The sequence below is a fragment of the Trichogramma pretiosum genome, unplaced genomic scaffold (assembly GCF_000599845.2).
Source record: "Trichogramma pretiosum strain Unisexual culture from Peru unplaced genomic scaffold, Tpre_2.0 scaffold3, whole genome shotgun sequence".
Taxonomy (NCBI): domain Eukaryota; kingdom Metazoa; phylum Arthropoda; class Insecta; order Hymenoptera; family Trichogrammatidae; genus Trichogramma; species Trichogramma pretiosum.
The window spans coordinates 2,361,041-2,383,040 of NW_019641698.1; the positions used below are offsets into that span (position 1 = coordinate 2,361,041).

General features: G+C 40.3%; 4 protein-coding genes across 7 annotated transcripts; 2 read left to right on the top strand and 2 right to left on the bottom strand.

Annotated features, from left to right (window-relative positions):
* Positions 1-84: 84 nt before the first annotated feature.
* Positions 85-11,536, bottom strand: LOC106650385. 4 transcript variants are annotated; one of them, XM_014368355.2, is made up of 9 exons: positions 11,432-11,536; positions 3,782-4,077; positions 2,892-3,020; positions 2,666-2,788; positions 2,289-2,587; positions 1,867-2,117; positions 1,570-1,748; positions 1,388-1,474; positions 85-1,314 (listed from the first exon to the last, which is right to left on the bottom strand). In XM_014368355.2, the coding sequence occupies exons 2-9, from the start codon at positions 3,968-3,970 to the stop codon at positions 691-693; spliced, it is 1,881 nt and encodes a 626-aa protein (XP_014223841.1). In that variant the 5' UTR covers positions 3,971-4,077; positions 11,432-11,536; the 3' UTR covers positions 85-690. The 4 variants fall into 4 exon arrangements, with proteins under 4 accessions (XP_014223841.1, XP_023318127.1, XP_023318129.1 ...); XM_023462359.1 differs by having other exon boundaries at positions 2,289-2,788; XM_023462361.1 differs by lacking the exon at positions 11,432-11,536 and adding an exon at positions 8,737-8,984 and having other exon boundaries at positions 2,289-2,788.
* Positions 11,537-11,973: 437 nt separating this feature from the next.
* LOC106650408 (V-type proton ATPase subunit S1-like) lies at positions 11,974-13,701 on the top strand. Its single transcript, XM_014368385.2, has one exon. The coding sequence runs from the start codon at positions 12,254-12,256 to the stop codon at positions 13,436-13,438; it is 1,185 nt and encodes a 394-aa protein (XP_014223871.1). The 5' UTR covers positions 11,974-12,253; the 3' UTR covers positions 13,439-13,701.
* A 411-nt stretch (positions 13,702-14,112) lies between these two features.
* LOC106650328 (protein SPT2 homolog) lies at positions 14,113-17,133 on the top strand. The gene is made up of 2 exons (XM_014368257.2): positions 14,113-14,823; positions 15,141-17,133. The coding sequence occupies exons 1-2, from the start codon at positions 14,617-14,619 to the stop codon at positions 16,854-16,856; spliced, it is 1,923 nt and encodes a 640-aa protein (XP_014223743.1). The 5' UTR covers positions 14,113-14,616; the 3' UTR covers positions 16,857-17,133.
* Positions 17,134-17,266: 133 nt separating this feature from the next.
* On the bottom strand, positions 17,267-21,115 carry LOC106650299 (glutamate receptor ionotropic, kainate 4). Its single transcript, XM_014368227.2, has 9 exons — positions 20,317-21,115; positions 19,991-20,167; positions 19,689-19,915; positions 19,433-19,542; positions 19,142-19,335; positions 18,951-19,053; positions 18,484-18,676; positions 17,870-18,064; positions 17,267-17,800 (listed from the first exon to the last, which is right to left on the bottom strand). The coding sequence occupies exons 1-9, from the start codon at positions 20,374-20,376 to the stop codon at positions 17,461-17,463; spliced, it is 1,599 nt and encodes a 532-aa protein (XP_014223713.1). The 5' UTR covers positions 20,377-21,115; the 3' UTR covers positions 17,267-17,460.
* Between the last annotated feature and the right edge of the window lie 885 nt (positions 21,116-22,000).

The following is a 22,000-nucleotide window of genomic DNA, read 5'->3' on the forward strand; positions in this document are numbered from 1 at the left end:
CATTAATCGATACCTAGTGAATCTTATCTATTAGAGAGGAAGGGTAAGCGTCGTTAGATAGACGACAAATCGATTTCGCTTGGTTCAATGATAACTTGATGGGTCGATCGTTTTATTATTTTTTTTTTTTTCGTATAACAAAGAGACCGGGGAATAACCCGGCTCGTCGATGCGCGCACCTGTTTAAATTACTTAAACTATTAAAAATACATTCAACATTTTTGCGTAATAAACTTTTTAAAAAGTTAAATACAATTCGTAACAGTGTATACAATTATAACGATATATAGATTACAAATTCTGTATAATAAATATGTTATATTATGTTCTCAAAAAAGATTTTGGCAATCGTCGCGTTACAAACGCGTTTCGCGTCCTTTGCTCCATATGCAACGTAATAATCTTCGCCACTAATATTGCACTGGCAAGCTATGATATATCATAAGGTATTTTCATCGAAAGTTTATTTACACGTATAAAAAAGAAAAAAAAAAGGTAATAATCACGCAAGATCACACGCTGTTTGATCGATATCGAGTGTGGAATGTGTTTAGCGTCGAGTTGAATACTTCATATAATATATTAATTACAAAAAAACACACACACTAATATAAATCCAGTCTTTGAGTTCACAAATTGGCTCACACACGTTTACGTATATTATCAGGCAAATAATATTTATGCGTATATTCAACTTTGGGCAAGTGGCGTCTCTTTCGCGGGCTCCGCCAACTGTTCGTTCGATTCGGCCAGCTGCTGCTGCTGCTGCTGCTGTACCGCCACATTTTGCTGGCTACCCCGATCGAGCGAATAGCTCGACTTTTCCCTTTCCTCGCTGTCCTCCGCTGCAGCTATCGAAGTTTCCTTGCTGCTGCTGGCCAACGAGGCGTCGTCCTCGGGCTTGTTCAGTACCGCGACGTTGACGTCGAGCTGCTGATGCAGGGCTCGATCGTGGCTCAACTCTATGGCACTGATGGCGCGCAGCTTGATGCTCTCTTTGACGGGCGGCTCTCTTTGCTGTTCGCCGCTGCCGGTGCAGGCAATGTCGGGCGTCGAACAGGTCAGCTCGTTGACCTCGCCGATGTTGATCTTGAACTTGGTCAAGTCGACGTTGTCCGCGGGCAGAATCTCCTTGGAGCTGAATTTGCGATTGAGCACGTGCTCGTGCTTGCTGTGATCGTGATGATGGTGGTGGTGATGGTGATGATCGTGATCGTCCTCGTCCAGGGTGGCCCAACAGCAGGTCGAATTGTTGCAGGTCTTGCTCTGGCAACGTATGAGGCACTCGGTGTTTGGGTCCAGGTACGGTTTCATCTGCAATTTCACATTTGTTATTTTTTTTTAATCTTCCTCGATAATAATAATATAATGTGCATTTGTCACTTACGTTACTGAATTCGGGCTGAATGGTCACGTGCGTTATACCCATTTCAATGAAGAAACTCGTAATCTGATCGGTAATTCTCGCGCAGACCTGCGAAAACAAAAGTGACTCGTTGTTATGAACGATTTTTTTTTAACTACTTGCGAAAGATCAAGATCCATGTAAATATCAGCAAGGAATCATACCGATGGATCCGCGTAGATGATGTGGACCGTGGAAACGACTTTCTCCCCGTTGAGCTGCCACACGTGCAAGTCATGCACGTTCACGATGTCGGGAAAAGCGGCCAGCAGTTCTTTTTGCAGCAAGTCGATGTTTATGTGGTTCGGTATTGTCTGCAGCAGTATCATGCCGGATTCTTTCACTGCGCGCAAAAATTACAACGATTTGTTTTTTGTTTTTTTTTTTTTTTTTTAACGAGTTCACTTATTATTATACAGAAATTGAAAACAAAAAGTGAGAGTGAGCGAGAGAGACTAAACTGTATTTGTAGCTGAGAGCCATGACGAGAACCGAGGAAATGATGGCGAATATGGGATCGATCTTGGCCGCCAGATCCGACTGCTCGAGATACATGTACATGTGGACGAGACCCGCGTCGGCGATTATGAGCAGACAGCCGAGGACGTCACGGCACATCTCCTGCCAGCCTTGGCCCATCGGCTGCTTGAGCGGGCTGCGCCTCGTCGCGCTGTCCATGCTCACGTCCGTCCCATTGGATTTCGACAGGTTCCTGCGAGCATAATAAACAACACATCGTGAATCTCTTGTTATGAGTTGTGGCGCGCGTCAACATTATTAATTCATCGTGGCAACCGATCTCACGCGCGCGCGCGAGGAAACGATAATTCATTGATACAATGCCGCGAGATGCCGAGATACGGCAGCTGCACGTGTCTTATACCTCTTGAGAATGACGTTGCCGTCGCTGGTGAAGTGCAGAAAGATGCCCTGATTGAAGGTGTAGCCGCCGATGAGGAAGTAGCAGATGGCATTGAGGAGGACGCCGGCCGCGCCGATGCTCATGACCGTCAGCGGATAGTGCATCGCGTCCTTGTGGATGACGTGCACGAGGACCGACATCGAGTCCACCAGTATGGAGAAGCAGAACGAGGCCAGCAGCACGCAGCACACGAGCATCGTCACGGTGTCGATGCGCGCCCAGCCGAACGTGTTCTTCATGCGCTTCTCCGAGCGCGTTTGCTGCGTAAAGCACAGTGATTCATTAACATTTGTATCAATTCGTCGGTCTTTGAACGTTTTGGAAAACATTCGTCTTACTTTGGCTTTTTTCTTGGCCACTACTGCTTTGCTGTTGACTGTCGTTTTTGCGTCCAAACTGTTGGACGACGATTTGATCGACGCCGTCGAGCCCTTGCCGTTCTTCTCGTTGCTCTTTTCCGACTGAAATTATTAGGGCAATCAATTATGTAACGAGAGGGGAAATTGTTTTATCGACTCGATTCTGTAATATTATAAAAAAGAGCACTTTGAATGTCGAGCTCACCTGATCCTGCGATTTTTCCGAAACGGATACGACGGCTTTATTGGTCGATTCGGCAACATCCAAACTGTTAGACGATGCTTTCAAAGAAGCCATCGAACCTTGGCAGCTGTTTTCATTGTCATTCTCGTACTGTAAAACAACGAAAAAACAAACAAACAATAAGAACGATTTTGATTCATTTTACATACGAAAATAATATTGCACTCGATTGTGTGATTTATTTATATACATAAAATATACTGTGTGCAATTATCTGCCAGCAAAATGTTTCCTCAGCATTAATCATCGGGCGAGTATAAAAATAAAAAAAAATAAATAAAAAAAAAGTTAAACGGAGCCGCGATTGGCATTGTTGTAATCGGCGAACTTTTATTCCGCGCTGAAAGCGGATCGACGGGCAGAAAATACGATCTTGTACAGATCGTTTGGCGTGTACAAGCGCATAAATCGTTGTAATTGGCAAAAATTGAAAAGAAAAATAATCTCATCGAAGAGAAAATGTGTAAGCAAGAAAAGAGCTCATCTCCGCAGTACGTCGTAAACAGGCGCGTCTAATGATAAGCGTCCCGCGGACGTGCATACAAGTTCGTCGCGCAGCGAAAGCGGAATCGTGTCGCGCGCGGCACGAAAATCGGCGCGAAAACAAAGTCACCGATGCGAGAACCAAAAGGCACTTACCGATCGTCTCGCGCAACGATTCGAGTCCCTATAATGTACGTTTGTTCGTTATCGAAATTATTACAGAAAATCACTCGGACGCGTTTGACTCGAATCCTTGCATATATTTCTTACAACGCGTGCGGTAGAGTAATGAATTAGCGCCTCGCACGCACCCGTGTACTGCATAATAAATCGAGTCACGCATTAGAATATAATAAAAGTAATCTCACCTTGATCGAAGCTATGCAGCCGAAGAGCGAGACGATGTTGCAGACCATGTGATAGGCGTTCATGCGCAACGTCAGACAGTGGGTGATGTACGTGGCGATGATAGCCACGACGAAGTAAGCTATGGTCAGCGCCAACACGATGTACAGCTGGACCGGGCGCAGCTTTCGGAACCACTCCTTCACGGCCATGTTTGCTTTTTTTCTGTTTTCTAATGCGTCGTTTCTTATAATTCGCTACTGCTACTGCTCGAGCGATTGATATTTGCTTCGTGATGTGCTACGTGCGAGTGATTATCCTGTAAAAAAAAAAGTACAAACGATATTTATTTAAAAATACATCGCGTACGCGTTGGCCAACGCGAGGATTTATATAAATCTAAATTGTTGAATCGCACCCAAAGCCACGATAATAATATATGCATCGCAGGTAGCTGACCCGATTTCGGACCAAGTGTCATAATGTAATTGTTGTACATTATATATAATTACATCATCGCCGCTACGACGAATTACATAATGCGGACCTAACGCCACTGCGCTTACCGATCTCCGATGGGTAAATAAACATTGACATTGACTTTGTTGTCGCGGCAAAGTGCAACAATTTAATTGTATTACATATAACAGATAATCGTTCGCGTAGTCGCTTCCTTTGCAAAATAAACTACGCGCATACGTGTGCATGGCTACACATACTCAATCGATAGTCTCTCGAGCAGCTTCGTATCTTTTATTGTTAAACAATTCAAGTGACGAATTGTAATACTTTTTTTTAAATATCTTGTACGATATAGAAAAAAAAGAAAGGATACCACGGAAAATTTTAACACATTTTTGTTCGCCGAAGCAGTTCTCGCCGCGGCGCATTTGTGTACATGCGCGCGCGCGCAAGCCTCGCGAAACAGTTTCGTTCGATGAAACTCATAATGCAATGCCGATTTTTCCGATAAAATCGTTATTACACACAGGTTGTTCGCACGATTAATCGTCTTTTATGTAATATCCAAACCTCTTGATTTTTCATGCATTACTGAGAAAATTCATGGAAATAATTAAAAGTATATCGCACGCCGGTCAAACTACGGAACGCCGCGCACACGAATGAAAATACCAACTACTGTGTACTCGGACGATTTTGTATTGCAACATATTTTTTTTGGAAAATTGAGTCACAAATCATTGAGCTTTATGTGCGTGGCAGCCTAGTCAACGCAGCGAGACTTGCTCTGCGCTTTTCAGCTATAATTGCATTGTGCTCTTACTGCTACACGCGCGTTTCGATCGATAAATCCGGAGGCACGAGGTGCGTTTTCGCAGAATGTCAACAAAAATTAAAAATTCCATAACGACGATCTGGGCTACAAATGTCGAAATTGCCCGCTACCGCACATTCGGGATCTTATCACTTTGCAAACACTCGTCTCGTTAAATTAAAAAACGTATACTTTTTATAACAATCTTCGCACGCGAGTGAAAAAGAAAATCGTTACCATTTGAACGTCGAACGAGGATGAATATACCAAGTCCGGTGTGTATAATAGGCGTATATATATAGAAGCTGCGCGCGTAATGTATAAAGGAACTGCTCCACACTCGTCGATCGCTCGACGTCGTCGTCGTCGTCGTAATTCGCATATTATAATACGCCTGCACCGCAGCAGTGGCACACACGTCGTTGCGCGCCCATAGCCGATAGGCTACTGACACTTGCGTGCGTGCATACAACATTATGTGAGTCTCTCTCTCTCTCTCTCGCGTGGCGGCGGTGCAGCAGCAGCAGCAGCTAGCCCCGTGCAGGAACAAAACTCAGCTCGGCTCTCGATTCGAGCTCACACTGCACCGTCGCGTCAATATCGTTTTCGATAATTCTACGATCGTGTGCAGCATTTATTTTTATTGTAGATTATGTGTAAAATATATGACACAGGCGATCGTAAAACTCAGTTAAATCAGCTAATTTTTCCTGCACCTTGATCTTGGTAAATTTTCGGAGCTCATAATTCCGCCGTGACCGTTATCGTGAGTCGACGAGATCCTTACAACGATACGCCGATTCGATCGATCAAATGGTGTTTTCTCGTTACACGATCATTTACAAAGGTCGCGGGTGCAAAATTTAATTATGAATCGAAAAACTTGAACAATTAAAGCCGCGATAATATGAGAAAAACTGGATTAACACTTGTCGCCTTGGCGAGAGATTCTCTGCGCGCGTCTTGTAGTAAGTATATGCATGCGCGCGTGTTAAACGTTCGACACATACCACACCCATATAAACTAGTTTTATTAGAACAATCGTGTGCAATCTTTGATTTTTAATAAGCAACCTGAAGAATGCGAAGAAAAAAAATTAATCTAGACCAGCGTGCGCGTGTCGTTCGCGCACGTATGAATGAATAACTTTTATTATATTAATTTTTCCGAACCACGAGTTCTATGCTCGCCTCTACTACGATTGTCACTCGCAAATCATTCAATTATTGTTGTTTATTTTCAAAGTTTTATGCTCCGTTAAATTTATCGCGCGTATTTTCTTAATTAAAGTCCCATTTCCATTCGATTATCCGCCGACCCCAAGATCTCGCAAAGATTTATCATCGAGTCTGCGCGCGAATAAGCTATCGATTAGCAATAATCATGCGACATAAACACATCGACTGAAAGCCAAAGATAAAATACAGAGAAAGAGAAAAAAGAAGAAGAAGACGAAGTAAAAAGTCGCGTGTATAGCTCTTGGAAGCTAGTAGCTCTCTCTCATCCCGAGGACTCGTACTTATACCCATGTGATTTTCCACGTTTGTCGCCTATATCTACGACTGTTAAGATCTGTAATTACTTGGAGTATTGTCCATATACTTAGTGGCGTACAGACACATGCATTTACGTAAGTAGGTTCGAGCGAGAACGTAATTAATTTATGGTCAATCGTATACACGAGCTGGTAAAACATCGGTACTTGCGGATAATTAATTTGAGAAAAAGTATCGAGGCGCACTCGTACGCACACACATACGCGTGTAAATATTCAACAGATCGCCGCTCGCATCGAGAGAAGAAGTTACAAGAAGAAAAAATTATTTGTCACTCGTTTAAAACTAGGTACACATATTATAATCTCGATGTGCTGGAAGCAGCTTGCGTATATTACGCTGCTGCGTATGCGGCATTTAATAAGCATGATGATCGTCGTCGTCGCTGTGTATATTATATATACGCGCACTGCACCACGGGCCTTATCGGATCGTTAAAAATCATCATCTGCCGACCCGTAAGTAGTCTTGTATTCATATACACTTGTGCCGGCTATGTATAAGTGTGCGTAATCGGCGACGGGTTATGATTGTATTACATCGTGTAGTAGTGTATATATACCGGCGCGGTGAACCCGTGCTACGAGCATTTATTTCGTTAAACTCGCTGGACTGCGCAATTATATATAAGCTACATCGTGCACCGTCGACACATAGTCAAATGTAAAATAATCTACAATATTTCTTTCTATTTGTACCTCGCGCGCGCGATATGATTACTTTCCATGTATGTGATACACGCCAAGCCCGGATTATAAAAATCTGAAACTTCGTGTGTAGGATCGTAATAGCTTTTTTGTTTTAACGCGTGACGAGTAGCGCACGAAGATTAAGAAACTCGAGATAGGAGGACATTCGTGTATTATAATGGCAGCTCGTTATCTCGCACGGCACACGCGGATTTGTTGTAACGTATAGGTATGTAACTATACGCGATGGTGCAGGAAAAATCCGAGTTCACGGTTGGTGCATTATATGCAAGAACTACGTACTGTAATGTTTCGGCTGCGAAAGAGATTGTCGCTGCATCGAGGATGCTTACGAGCGCGTATTATTATACGACGCTGCAACCGTTATACGATCATCGTCGCGATATATTACGAGTGTTACGCGCGAGAGACAATGGTGTTATATGCACGTCCGGGCACAGCATCTCAACGAGCTCTGCGCGTGAAAATGGTCCATATCGCGAAAAGTTCGATCTCGATTGCGGCTTGCATTGATTCGTGAAAAATCGGTTGGAAACGACAAAAAAATTGACCAACGTAGCTCGGGTCACCCGATGAAGGATCTGATTAACGATTCGACGATATCAGGGAAAATTGCCGATTTCTTTTTTTGCTGCGTAATAGACGACAATGAGTTATTTGCATTTTCGGGCCGATTTGTGCGCCGCTTGATCGGCACGGATGATCTTGAGGGCTTCGAGGTGCCTCGTTATATTACCGCGATGTACATGCGACACGATCTTCGCGGACACGGCGCCGCGCATCACGTATGCGTGTCTTGTATGTGCAGAGGTGTATACATGCACGAGTGCAGCGGGATTTTCGTCTGTCAAGGCAATTTTAAGTCACGAAATTCTTCCCGGGCCATATTAAGCGAAAGTGCAAGGCTGATGCTCGAGGAATAAGCTCGGCTCGGAGCTGCTTGCGACAATGTGCCCGCGCGCGCAATCGTATATTATACTTGATTTTTGTATGATTCGTACTACAGACGATCGATTTTTTTCGTCAATATATAAGGTGCGCTAATGGATATTTACTTGAGATTCTTTTCTCCGCGAAGATAAAGAAAAATGATAAATCGATACGAGAAGCCGGGCTGAACGAAATAATGCACGAATTTTGTACAGTCTGATAAATTCGATGCAATTAAGTAAACCGTGCCGAGATAACATTAAAAGACTTGATTAAAAGAAAAATAGATAACAAGGTGAGACCTGTAAGAGAGTATCACTTTCTGGAAACCACGTGTTGAACCTTTGAATATATATGAAATTAATAGCTATGAGAAATCGCATTATCGGTGTTAATTATTAAAAATGCCTCATTGTACAGGAATTCACATAGAAACTGTAAAATGCGCAACGCTTTTGAAAGCATCAAGCTCAAATTACGGAAAAAAAACTAATTGTTTACCAACCTTTGATATCGTTAATGACAAGCTAAGACCATCATCTTTTGTCGAACTAAAATTAGCGATCTCCAATTTGCTTTCTAAATCAAAGCTCATGGAGCACGAGCCAGTCCGGTAATCGGTGTTCTTTGTACTTATTAAAAGTGTGTCTTTATTTTAACGCGCACTCACTCACATGCTCGTTGTTTCGATCTAAAAAAAATAAGCGCGGCACACAGCACAACGACGAAAGTGTCTCGGTGAGCGTGGCGATCGACGTTTACTCATCGGCATCGCCAATAGCAGTGCGTCTCGAGGAGAGCGCGGGGTCCGAAGCAGCAGCAGCAACGGCAACGACGACGACGACTTGCCGATCGCGCCAAGTGTTTCGAACACCCGCGCGATCGAGCGAGCGAAGCGAGAGTCTATAAGATAAGACTTTTGCTGCTGTTGTCTGTGTGTAAGTGAGTGAGCGCCTTGTCGTGCACATATTATTACACATACTTTTACAAGCGCACAAGACACACGAGTGCGCCGAGACCAGAGTGAGAAAGAAAGATAGAGAGATTTTATCGTTTGCCCTCGGCAGATTATATAAATATATCAGTCTATATATGTTTCTATAAGAATGTTTATTCTATTCAACAGGTGCGCGTCTACACTCCATATAGCAATCGTTGCCGAGTAATAAGTGCGCCTACGAGTGAATCTCGTGTGACTTATTATAAGCCGAGGCATGCCGTACGCGAGGCTGAAAGCACAAGTCGATAGATTATCGAGCTCCAATGCGATCGTTTCGATGTGGTACGTGCGGCGTCGCATAACGTACGGCACGCGCTTCACAATTACTACTGCTAAAAGATCGGTATCCCGATCGAGCTTGAGATGCGGATAAAATGCATAGTATATATAGTCAAGCGTCGAGATCAATTGGTTCATCGGGTATAAAGTTAAAATATTTTTTCCTCTAAAAGCGCGGAAAAAACATCGAGGCTTATCAAAGTTCTCTTTTTCAAGTTCTACCATTAATTTAACAGCCGCGTGGCTGCTAACTGGCTAGCCACCACTGATGCAGTTGAGAATCGACAGGATTTATATCCTGCGCCGAAGCGTCTCGGATGCGTAAATATTTTATGTACGTAGACATATTTATACTTCGAGTCTGCCAAATGCAATGCCACTTCCGACTCGATTAATTTTCATGCATAATATTCTCCATGCGCCACGAGAACTTTACATGTTTCTCAGCCGCAAGCACGCGCGATCATTCAATGAAAAATTTCTTGTTTGATCAACTTATGAAACATTAGGGTGATCGTAAATTTTTTCTCAGATTCAAATGCAGCTCTAGGATATGATCGGTAGTTGAAATTAAGAGCATAAAACCTTGGCCGTGACTACGAATAATTCGATTCATTTGTCTCGAAATTGTGCCTCTTTCTTTTGCCGATTGAAAAATTGTTGTCCCACTGGCCAACATGCATCTCTCATTCTTCTCTCGAGCGATTATATACGCACACATAGATTGATTATAATTGAATTGGTCAACAGTGAGATCGCTGCGATGTATCGAGCTCAATTTCGTCGCGCCGACCCATAACGCATGCAAATCTTTCTCCTTAATGCTTAATGGTATACACGACTACTTACATAGCTGATAGACACTTTCGGCTCGTTCCCCATCGCCAGGCCAATTAATATGGTCTGTGGCAATTAAAAATCGCTCATTATGGTGAGAGTACGAGATACGGGATGTACGCTTTCATGCAAGCCTAATGAAGATATGAATGAACTGTGCTCGAATTTCTATATAAATTATTATCGATTTTTCATCATACTGATATGATAAGCAGTATTCGTACTGACGACAAATAGACGATTGCACCGGTTCTGGCTTGAAAAATAGGAAAATTTTGTTGACTCGTATGCATCAAAGCTTCATTCATTTTTAATTTAACGATGTACTCTATCTCCTTCTTTGGCCCTAATAAAAATACTCGACATTTTATAACTAGATTTTGGTCAACAAAAAAGTTTCTTAGGCTTAAAAAGGCCATTTAAACAGGTTTACTAATCAATAGAGTAACAGTTTTTCCACATTTTATGGGCATGTTACTATTTTGCCTGGGAACAAAGCAAACGAGGTTTACTTAACCCTTATACCTTGTTTTACGAAGATAGAATTTTAATCAAAAATATAGTAGTATAAACCTAAAAATAGAGATTAAAGCAGAGCCATACCGTTTAATGAGTATAAAATACTTTTAACTTTTTGCACTCGATCTACCCTGTAATGCAAATCAAAATTATTGAGGCTAAATACTTGAATTGAAAATCGAGTCAGAAGTGCAATAGAAAAATTTCCCAGAAAAAAACCTGTTGGCCTATTCCAACTCATTCACAGTGCCAACTATTCTGTTGTAAGCGCCACTGTAAACAATTATGCGTGCAAAGCCATCAATTGTTTAATCTTGTATTTTCTAGCTTATAATGATTATTTTTATTTCATATTAATAGTCCTTTCTCGGTATTATTTTTCAATTAAATTAAAATTATTCTTATTTACGTTCAGCCGTGTATTTCGAATGTAACATATAGCATAAGCGAATAGTTAGCGTTTTTTTTTAATTTGAATCTTTCATATAAATTTAACTATGATAATAGATGTGTTAAAAATATTTTCTACAAATTAAAGAAATACTTATTTATTTTACCAACTCACCCATTAACGTCTCAATTATCAATTATTAACTGATCTTAATAATGAATTTTATTCTAATTTTAATAAAAAAATTGAAATTCTATTAAACGCATAAACACCACTGCACTCAATTAGTTGGACAGTCTAACTTTAAATGTTATTATCATTTGCGACAGATATAAACGGATCATCGATAAGAAAGTGTGAACCGTGTGCAAAAACTTTTTCTCTCGTTAAATAATCGATCAAGATGTTAGTCGTAAAAATGTATAGCCGTTCCCGTTTAACAGTAGCCTGGCAAACATTTATGCCTCGGCTTCGAGAATCAAATTTTAAACTCATCAATCGAAAAACTTGTTTTCAATGCCAATCGGTAATTGATAATTTTCGAAAAAAAGTTCGAAGTTTTCTCATGAGCCAAAAAGTAATTTTGAATTTTTCCCGCCTCGCCACTGCACAGCGCGAATTTTCGCGGTGTCACGCGCACTGGCACACCTGCCTCAATCGTGGCAACATGCGCCTGATTAGCGACTTCTCGCGCAGCAGCAGTACAGCCGATAATACAACACGACCACTGTCTACTGCTAACTGCTGCTTCCATGACGGTGTCATGTGAGAGACGGGAGACATACCCAAGTTTATCATGTGATTGATTATATTCTCCTGCTTAAACGCAGCTACGTACTCGTCGAGTGTAGTTGAGAGAGCTTTTGGGCGAGTATCGATCGCCGAGTATTGTGGTTGTTACGGGCGAGAGTACTCAATCCTGGACCTATGGTAGACGACGAATAGTTTCGGTTAAACAGTAATATCGACTCATTGTGCGTACTTATCGATCCAAACATGGCTAGTGCGAACATTTTCATCTGCCTCAGCTCGCTGGTGCTTTTGGCGATGTCTGCTGTGCCGCTCGCCGAAGCTGGTAATAGCGTTCCTGTCATGCTCTGGTACGGCGAATCATCCAACAATTTGGTGAACCCACTTCACAAAACATCCAAACACGAGTTTGAGGAAACTTTGCTCAAGCGGCTGGGTAAGACACATCCTCCTCTCATTCTCTTTGTCAAAGACAGTTTCTGCATCGAAGACATCAATAAGCACAAGAATCTTCAGCAGCTCAATAATGCTGGATCGCTGACTTACTTGCCATCCGTTGAGTCAGCTCTATCTGTATTTGAGAATCTGTCGCTATACAATATTTCATACTCAACCGAACGTGATTTAGATTCAGTGAGCGAAGGGCAGCTAGCCATTCTACAAGTTTCTGATCTCAATGCTATTCCAGAGATATATAACCTGCTTAGAGAATTGAGTCCTAATTTAAAAGTAGCTTTAACTGGAAAAACTTGTTCGCATACCAATGATAGAAGCAAAAGACAAGCAGTTTACAATGAAAAAGTTAAAGAGGCTCCTGTTCCTGTAATTGTAAGCGAGCCAGGTATTTTATTCTATTCTGGCCAAGCCCCAATGATCAAGATTAACAAGGAAGATGCAGTACAATTGTCCGGTCCTATTTCATCATCAGTTATTCAATTTAATGGAACAACAAATTTGACTATGACATTTAAAGGTGGTAATAACGGTGTACCTGATTCAATTACCTTAACTGCTCATGTTATTGAATCTATAATGTCAGCTGGTTACTACAGCTTTAGAGGCTTTCAATATACTGGTGACTCTAAAACTGTATTTTTAAACAGCAATGAGGATATTTATTTCCCATATAATTCATCCTATCATTGTGGTAGCGATAATTTATTTACATATTTGAGTAAAGCAAATAACACAGTTGATAAAATTACAGTAACTCTAAAAAATATGCAAGTGCAAATGAATACAACAAAATTCGGAGACGATGTTTGGGACTGCTCTGGATACTTTAGTGCACCAATTTGGACTGGAATTTTTGTAACATTTATTTTAGCAATGATTATGATATGGGGAATTTCCATGCTTATGGATATACACACAATGGATCGCTTTGATGATCCTAAAGGAAAAACCATCACAATCACAGCTCAAGAATAATTATTATTAATACAGTTATAAATGTGTACATTTGGTCCAACGACTATAAACCGTTAAATATGAGGTATAACTGTTTAAAAATGATTAGAAGTGTAAAGTTATAGTGTTCTTATTTCTGTAAATTTGAATGAATAAATTGTATGTGCTCACTATTTATTATGTTAAAATAAACTTTAACAATAAGTTACAATGAGTTAATGTTCAGTCATATTGTTGAGATGCATCATCATACAATAAAATAAAGTAAAATAAATTATCTTAATTATTTATTCTTAGTTTTTATTTCAAATACACCAAATGAATTTATTCTTATTTAAGTCACATTTATTATTTATTTATTTATTTATTCTTATGTAACTTTTCAATGTCAGCCCCAATTATTTTTTTACTTTGGACCTTTTTCTTGTTATCATTTTTAATAGCAAATTAAATTTAATAAATTTAGTTTTTACTATAGATGGCTGGAGCATTTATTTGGCCCCATCATATTTAAATAAAAGACAAATAAGTTCTGTACCAGTTAATTGCAGAAAAATACATGTGTCCAACTGAAAAATGAAGAAAAAATTTAAAAAATGAAGATACAGCGTTAATGGTAGAATGACTAAAATTTCTTTGAGTATTAATGATCTGAAGATAAAATTAACAACTCAGCAATGGGTTTTTTTATTATCAATTACTAGATTTAGGTATATTAACTTTATTAGTATCCGCCAGTAAAAGAGGTTTGGCGATTTATAGCTTAAATTAAAAATATTCAATTAAATATCAAAAAGTTCTAAGAAAAGACAATTCGGTGTAAATGAAGGTAAAAACTAACTGAATGTTATTCTATTCACGAAAAACAAACGTAAATAATTACCGTATCACTCAGGATTTGTAAAAAATTAAATATAATCCTTTTAAATTTTGAAGGAATCGATATTATAACACATAGAGGGCGCTACAATGCAGATATCCGTGTCGTGCAATCCGAGTTACGCTTACGTCGCGAAAGAAACGAAATTTACCCACACTCCAACCTCATGTTACAAGTGAACAGTGTACTAGGCGAGACAAGCAGACTATCGCGATACCAGCAGAAGTTCAGTTATATTATGGCAGTGAGTGAAAGAGTAAAGTGACGTGTTATTATCGACTCTAGTGTTAATTGCATCTGTGCTAACGTTTAATTCACAATGGCCATGGATTTTCATGCAATCTTGGACGCTGCCAAGCAAAACAAGGACAAATTTACTAATAAACCATGCCTTCAAACAAAATTTCAACCTGTAAAAAAGGTTACGAAGCAAAGTAAAGCACTGTCAGAGAACATCAAAAAGTTCTTGGCCAAAAAAGAAGAGGAAGATAGACAGAAAGCTCTAGAAGAAAAAAGAAAACGAGAGGTAGAATTTTAAACTTATTTTAGCATTTTTCATTTTGTAATTATTATTCATTGTATTATTCAAGTTTAAAATGTTGAGACTCTTTCTGAATGTCATAATTAAAAAACTATGTGAATACTTTTCTTTTTGTTGTTTTTTAGACATCCACGTTTTTCGAAAAATAATAAGTAGAAAGCTCAAGAGCTCTTGCACATATTCACATTTGCCTATCTTTGGGATGCTATAACCTATATTCTGAAGAATCAGTAGAATTATTTTCTCAGTAAATATCTCACTAAAATTTATTCTGAAACTAATTTTATTATTATTTTTTACAGCAACTGGAAGCTCTTCGAGATCATAAGGCACAAAGTAGAATAAACAAACATCTAAAAGTTTGTAAAGCTGCTAATAAGTCTGTTCTCGATGATGCCGTTAACCACCAAAACACAGCTGTTACCATAGCAGGACCTTCACAATGCGATGAAGATGATTATGGATATGTGTCACAAGAAGCTTCAGCGTTTTATGATAAACTTATGAATAAATACAATGCTATGCCTCCAGAAAAATCCATATTTAGCTCCGATGGAAAAAAGTCAGCTAAAGATATTGCATCAACAAAAGATAGAGTACGTCAAGCTTTGAAAGATCAAGAATTAGAAGAAACTCTTCCACATAGAAGAAAAAGAAGCAAAGGAAATGATGAGAAGGGTGAAGAACGTGAAAACAAAAAACACAGATCATCAAATAGTGACGAAGAAAAAGAAAAAAGAAATGTCAAAGATGAAAAACCAAAAATTAAAAAAAAACCTATGCCACCTCCTATAGATTTTCAATCTTTACTGGCATTGGCAGCCAAAAAACAGTATGAGCCTGTAGCACTTCCTCCACCTAAGCCAAAAGAAGAAGAGCGACCCATGACCAAAAAACAAATGATGGAATATGCTAAAGAGAAAGAGTGGAGAGAAAGAAAAGAACTGAAAAACAAGCAGCCAGAAACATCTAAATCAGGTTCATCTTCAACTGAAAATGGTAAACCAATTTCTTCAGCTAAGACAAGCAGTTCTAAGAGTTCAAGTAATACTTCTGCTGATAAAATTGTTTCCAAATCACTGCCAAGTATACCTAAAAAAGTGAGCGAAAAGTCATTTGACAAAAGTACCTCTTCAAGCAATAAAATAGTTGAAAAATCAAATGGAACAGCTAAAACTAAAAGTAGCTCAAACTCTAGCAACAGCATGATAAGCAAATCTACAGAACGTTTTAATGTTACAAACAAAAATGTTGAACGTTCTAATGGTACAATTAAACACGACAAAGCTTCTAAATCATCCAGTAGAGATGTCCTTGCAGAGAAACAAAGAATGCTAGAAGAGCAAAAGAGAATGTTAGAAGAACAAAAACGTAAATTTGAAGAAGAAAAGCGACAATGGATGTTGCAGCAAAGTAGAGCAAATGATAGTAAACAGACTTTGCCATCAAAGAAATCTACTGATAGTAAAGGTAGAGATTTCGCTAAATCTTCATCTTCAAATGGGAAAAGTTCTGCATTGCAATCGTCGTCGACTAAAAATGGAAAATCCAGTGTCGTTAAATCTCGAAGTGACGTTAAATCTTCAGCTGAAGTGAGACCACGCCAATTTCCGCCAGCAGACGTTAAAACGCGCAAATTCCCACCCGATGATGTAAGACCAAGACAGTTCCCTCCTCCCGACGTAAGGTCTTCAAAACCAAAGCCAAAAAAGAAGAAGAACGTGATTTATGACACAGACGAGGAAGAATATGATTCTGAGTTGGACGACTTCATCGATGATGGACCAGAGGAGGGCGAAGACTACAGTAAATATATTAGCGAAATTTTCGGATACGACAAAAGTAAATATCGACATATCGATGAAGAAGATGATGCAGCGATGGAAAGTAGTTTTGCTCAGCAAATGAGGGAAGAACAGATATCGACGAGGATCGGTATCATGGAAGATTTAGAGGACATAGCTTTAGAAAAGAAAGAAAAGGCCCTGGCTGCAGCTAGGAAAAAACATAAACGATAAATATGTTGTTGATGCGACCAATCAAAATGTATAAAGTTATTTAGAGAAACGAATCTCTAAAGTGTGATAAACTTATAAATGTATAAATCTTACTAAATATAATTGCGTACCAGTATAAGTTTTTTATGTACAAAAGATATTTTTATAAGAAAACTATACCAGTTTACAGAAATATCGCATAGTCGTTTTCGTTCATATTGATGAAAACAACCAATCACTTATTTCATCAATATCTATTTGCTATGAGTTTGCTTTAATTGTCGTGGCGAGACTTTTTCACATTCACATACTTGTAAATAATAAATGATATAATAAAAGAAAGTTATATTTCTTCAAATTTCTTCATGTATTTATTCAAAGTTCAACCACCACACCTATTGTCTATAATACATTATTAATTCAATAAACAGTAAGAATTAAAACTGATTACACGAAAATTTTAACAACTTTAGCACGATATCCCAATTAGAATTTATGGAGTAAAATTCTACCTGTGATCAAGCAGCGATCAAACGAACATCATTAATCACGTCAAAATGTACAAAATTAAAGGGTAGAGAGACATTTTAGAAAAAAAGAAAATCTTGGGAGAACACAGATGTGTTCAGTGCATGTACTGAAAGAGATAAGCCGAGGGCGTACGACCCGTCGGTACCAATCTTCGATCGCCATGGTCGTTTTTCATCACGTAGTAGTCGCGGCCATTAATGGTGTACGTCTTCATCGGAGATTTGGGGTAATCGACCGACAGATGCTGCTGGTACAGAGGCGGGGGTGTGCGCATCCACACGCTCTTCTCGATGCTCTGCGTAATGTTGTTGTTGTTGTTGTTGTTGACGATGCCGCCACCGTCCCAGGACGCCTTCGATCGATTGGTGCTCGCTGCAGCGCTCTGTCTGACTTTCCGTCGATTTTCGTGATACTTCACGATTTTTCGCATTATTCTGGGGAAGGCCAGGTAGAAAATGGTAAATCATTTTCAAATGTATCAAGGATGATTTTTCGAATCTTACCGAGTTAACAATTCGAGAAAGAAGACGATCCCGGCGACGCCCATGCCGCAAAATACCACACGGTAAGTCAGCCATAAGTCGGATACCTTGAGCCGTCGCTCCTTCGAGTCCAAAGTCAGCGGGCAGTACTTCGCCAGAGGTAGTTTTTCCGATATCAAGTGCTTGATCAATCCCCCTTCGACTGCGTTAGTAAGCCTGTAAAAAATGTAGTTGTACTTTGAGTATACTTAAGCTTTGTAAACGTATAATGTCGCTTCAAACGCATTTAGCAGCAATTTTTCGAGAGAAAAATTCGAAAAAGCTGGCCGTGTAAGATGAACGAAGGTTTGCTTTTAGATTTAATTAAAAATGCATGTAAAATTATTAAGCTGAGAGAGCTGCTGTCGATCGCAGAGGCTCTCGGCTACTTCGAGTATAGATATGCCAAGTGCAGAGGCACGATGAGTGGTATGGCAAGAATAGAAAAGAAAAAAAAGTATATAAAAGGTTTCGAATGAATAATCGATGGATTTTCATCGCTGCTATGAACTGCGCACACGCACACAGACAGACAACACACGCGCACACTTGAACAGCATAAAAAAAAAAAAACACCACTCGTAAATGCTCTTTACTCGTAATCGAAATGTTTTTTGATGGGCGAGTCGGCTGGAAATGCAAAACTTCGACTTTTCGGTAGGACATTAGCCTCGCTGATTACGTAGGTACATTTATTCTCCTCTTTTACGCCGGCAAATGTTTTACTCCGATAATCTTCGAAAATTGCGAGCTGAGCGAAGGGCCGATCCGTTATAAAAACTTTTCCAACTGAAAAATCGTACAAACCATCGTTTTATGACTCTGATGTGTTTGAAGTACATTTTTGCTATTTAATCCATATAAAATTACTCAGATATTCGCAGTGAAATGTAAAGAGCTTAAATGGAATTTTTTCATCGAGCTGAATCATTTTCAAGTACTAATGGGCAGCATGAAAAAATTTCAATGTGCACAAAAAAAAGTTTAACGCGTCAAGATGAAAAGAAAAAAAATTGTACGTTGCTGATGGGAAAATATATAACATTTATCGAAGAAGACTTACGTTTTGTCAGGGCTAAGGTAGACTGATAGGACATGTTGTAATCGTAGGATCGAAATCCATATTTGTTCGAGTATTGTCTGAGAATTTTTGCGTCTCCGTAGTCCTAAAATTAATTTTTAAAATATTTCAAAGATTTTTTCGACAACTGACCAGACGGTTGAAAATTGAATCGACGATAAGTTTGAACTTACGTATTTCATCAAGGTCTGTACGGATTTTCCTTCAATAACGAACCAGGAGTGTCCGTAGCGTATGAGATCGTCTATTGAATTTATATCTAGCGTAAACTTTGATAAGGTCAGAAAAGCCGTTAAATTGGCCGTATAAAACGACGTTAAAATCGTTATAAAGATCCACCACGTAGCAAATATTATCCGCGTAGAATCTGTAAATTCACATTTCAACGATATAACTTTCGGGCGCCTCGGACGGACAAATTTATATTTTGATGAAAAAATTAATTCAGTGAGTCGAGAATTTACCCCCGATCGGAGCCGTAGTCGTTCCCTGCTTCAACAGAGCTCCGTAAACGAACCACAGACAGTTGAACAAGGTGAATTTTTTCGCTCGGTCATCGGTGGCGAATTGCATTCTGTTTCAACATTCGACCGATTAGCCTATCGCTATAATTGTCTCACTCTCGCGCGCCACGCGCCAATCGATTAATCGATCGTTGCACAAATATTGAAATGACAAATGAGTAACGAAATTTTTTGTTCGACACCCTTGCACGCGTACCTGAGCAAGATCATGATGTAAGTGGTCGGTCCAACGAGAAGGACCGAGAGCAGAATCAAGATCCAGACTTTGTTGCTAAAGGGCGCCAAGAGGTCCGATCCCGTGGATGAGGTTTGCGGCCTCTTCAGTAAGAACGTCGTGTCCATCTCCTCGAGCGGCACGGAAAAATTGCACCAGCTTCGGAACTCGCTCAGGGCCGGAATGAAGGCGACGGCCACGTCGACCTCCTGCGCATACAAAGGATGTGCGTAATATAGCCGCGGCCATCGGGGACACGTACGCGTCTTTTGCTCTAAATGTACCTTGCGAAAAAGCTGCTGGAGCATTCCACGATTGTCATCGCCGATCACGTCGATCTTGGGGGGCACGATCGTGTAAGTGAAATTCAGCTTCTCCTGCAGGAGCTTGAGCAGCTCGAACGCGTAGCCGCGCCCGACCCACTCGCCGTCCTCCTTGCCGTAAGACGAGTACGGCCAATCCTGACGACGCCCCCATTGTGTGCGCGCCCGGAAATGTGTCGTAAAAATGAAAATTCACGGTTATCGCGCGCGACGGCGCCTATGTATATCGAGGACGAGAGCTGCTGCATGCTCGATGCCTCTCGATATCGTGCATAAAATTAACTCACCGAATAAGTCGTTACGGTAATGTGCGCAGGAAATTGCGTTTCGTTGTCCTCTGCCTCCATTTTCGGAATGATGTTCGTTTCTTTTTTCGTCCTCTTCTTCTTCTTCTTCTTCTTTTTCTTCTTCTTCAACAACGACAATAACTATCGCTTACATTATTGCGTCGATGTCAGACGCGCACCACATCGGAATTACTCGAAGGTCCGTTGTGTATTTTCTTTGTCACTTTATTAGCGGTAAACGGCATTTACTCCCGACCATTTCACCCGTTTGCATTTAAAAGTCTCGAGAACAGTCGAGAGAGAGAAAATTTTCGTGTCTCCCTGTCGTCGTCGTGCAATCTACGAAACTGTCTCGCTACGATTGTACGATGAAAAATAAAAAAAAAAAACGAGGACGTAGAGAGAAAAGAAAACGGCACCAGTAGTATAGGTAGTCGCAGGCGCGCGCGAGCTCAAAAACGTAAAGCGTCGAAATGAAAGAAACAAAAAAGCAGGGGGTAGAAAAAAGTATCCGATAGTCCAACTACGAACACAGTATGTAGCGGTATGGTCGATCGTAACGCGCGCCGTTATATATACACACTCACGGTGCACCTATCGATACAGTGTCCACGTACTACACGGACTTTCGAGCCTGATCAGCGCCGATGCGCGCATCACTTATTCTCGTCCAGCCCTTGCCTCTCTCTCTCTCTCCGGCACCTCACGCGCCGAGCTCGGTGTGTGTGTCCGACAGAAAAAAAAACAACAACCTGTATTGTACGTGTATGTGTGTGTGTGTGTGCGGGTGTGCAGCAGCGAAAGGCGTTTAGTCGCACATACGTACACCCACACACGTGCACCCTCGCGAACGGGCAGCAACGCGTTTTCACTATCACCTACCCGCCGTCGACTTACCAACGCGTGCAAAGCGACGAGCGATCACGTATTGGAAAGCTCCGATGAAATTGCGATAGAAATAAAAGGAAAAAAAATTACTATTACGCAGAGTATCCAGTCTGTCTGTCTATCCGTCCGTGTATGTGTATGTGTGTGTGTGTATGTGTAGTCGCGCTGGCTTCGTTGGTATTAGGTATATAGCGTGTGTAATTTGTGGTGGCGATGCAACACAATGCACGACAGGGTGAGAGAGAGACGGAGAGCAAAAAAAAACAGCCAAGGACGAGCTTGTACGAAGTGAGCTTCCGAACAACGCGAGCAATTATACAGCATTCGATCGATTTTACACACTCGCTTGGACAAAAATGTCATTGAATTATCAATCGCTTTATTTTTAATTAGTCACGCGTTTGAACTTTTCACCCTTCGACGTTTGCACTTTCATATATTTTTTATCGTTTTTTTTTATCATACGCGTACTTTAACCAAAAGCGGATTTCCAAATATTCGTTTGCAACCTATTGTTATTGTTATGATCGTAAAAATTTAAGATCGCTCGTGACACAATGGGGCACGAAAATTTGCATGTATTTGTAAAGTACATACTTTGGTATCATACGCGCGTGACGAGGAAACTTTTTTAAAGCACACTGAATATAGCTGATCAAAACATTAATTTCCTGCAGAATATAATTTTACTTATTACTTATCTTTTTAATTTTTTTATCAATGTATTATCGAAACACTTTATCAAATGAAGCAACAAGAATGTCAGTTGACTAGGCAGCTAAGGGATGCTCCAGCG

What these genes read in the sequence shown, in the direction of transcription:
- LOC106650408 (XM_014368385.2), top strand. Translation starts at nt 12,254, where the DNA reads ATGGCTAGTGCGAACATTTTCATCTGCCTCAGCTCGCTGGTGCTTTTG.
- LOC106650299 (XM_014368227.2), bottom strand. Translation starts at nt 20,376, where the DNA reads ATGGAGGCAGAGGACAACGAAACGCAATTTCCTGCGCACATTACCGTA. An exon ending in TCCAGCAGCTTTTTCGCAAG is followed by an intron (nt 19,916 to 19,990) that starts GTACATTTAGAG and finishes TTGTATGCGCAG; the next exon opens with GAGGTCGACGTGGCCGTCGC. An exon ending in TACAGACCTTGATGAAATAC is followed by an intron (nt 19,054 to 19,141) that starts GTAAGTTCAAAC and finishes AATTAATTTTAG; the next exon opens with GACTACGGAGACGCAAAAAT.
- LOC106650328 (XM_014368257.2), top strand. Translation starts at nt 14,617, where the DNA reads ATGGCCATGGATTTTCATGCAATCTTGGACGCTGCCAAGCAAAACAAG. An exon ending in AAGAAAAAAGAAAACGAGAG is followed by an intron (nt 14,824 to 15,140) that starts GTAGAATTTTAA and finishes TATTTTTTACAG; the next exon opens with CAACTGGAAGCTCTTCGAGA.
- LOC106650385 (XM_023462359.1), bottom strand. Translation starts at nt 3,970, where the DNA reads ATGGCCGTGAAGGAGTGGTTCCGAAAGCTGCGCCCGGTCCAGCTGTAC. An exon ending in CGGAAAAATCGCAGGATCAG is followed by an intron (nt 2,789 to 2,891) that starts GTGAGCTCGACA and finishes TAATAATTTCAG; the next exon opens with TCGGAAAAGAGCAACGAGAA. An exon ending in GGCTCTCAGCTACAAATACA is followed by an intron (nt 1,749 to 1,866) that starts GTTTAGTCTCTC and finishes TTTTGCGCGCAG; the next exon opens with TGAAAGAATCCGGCATGATA.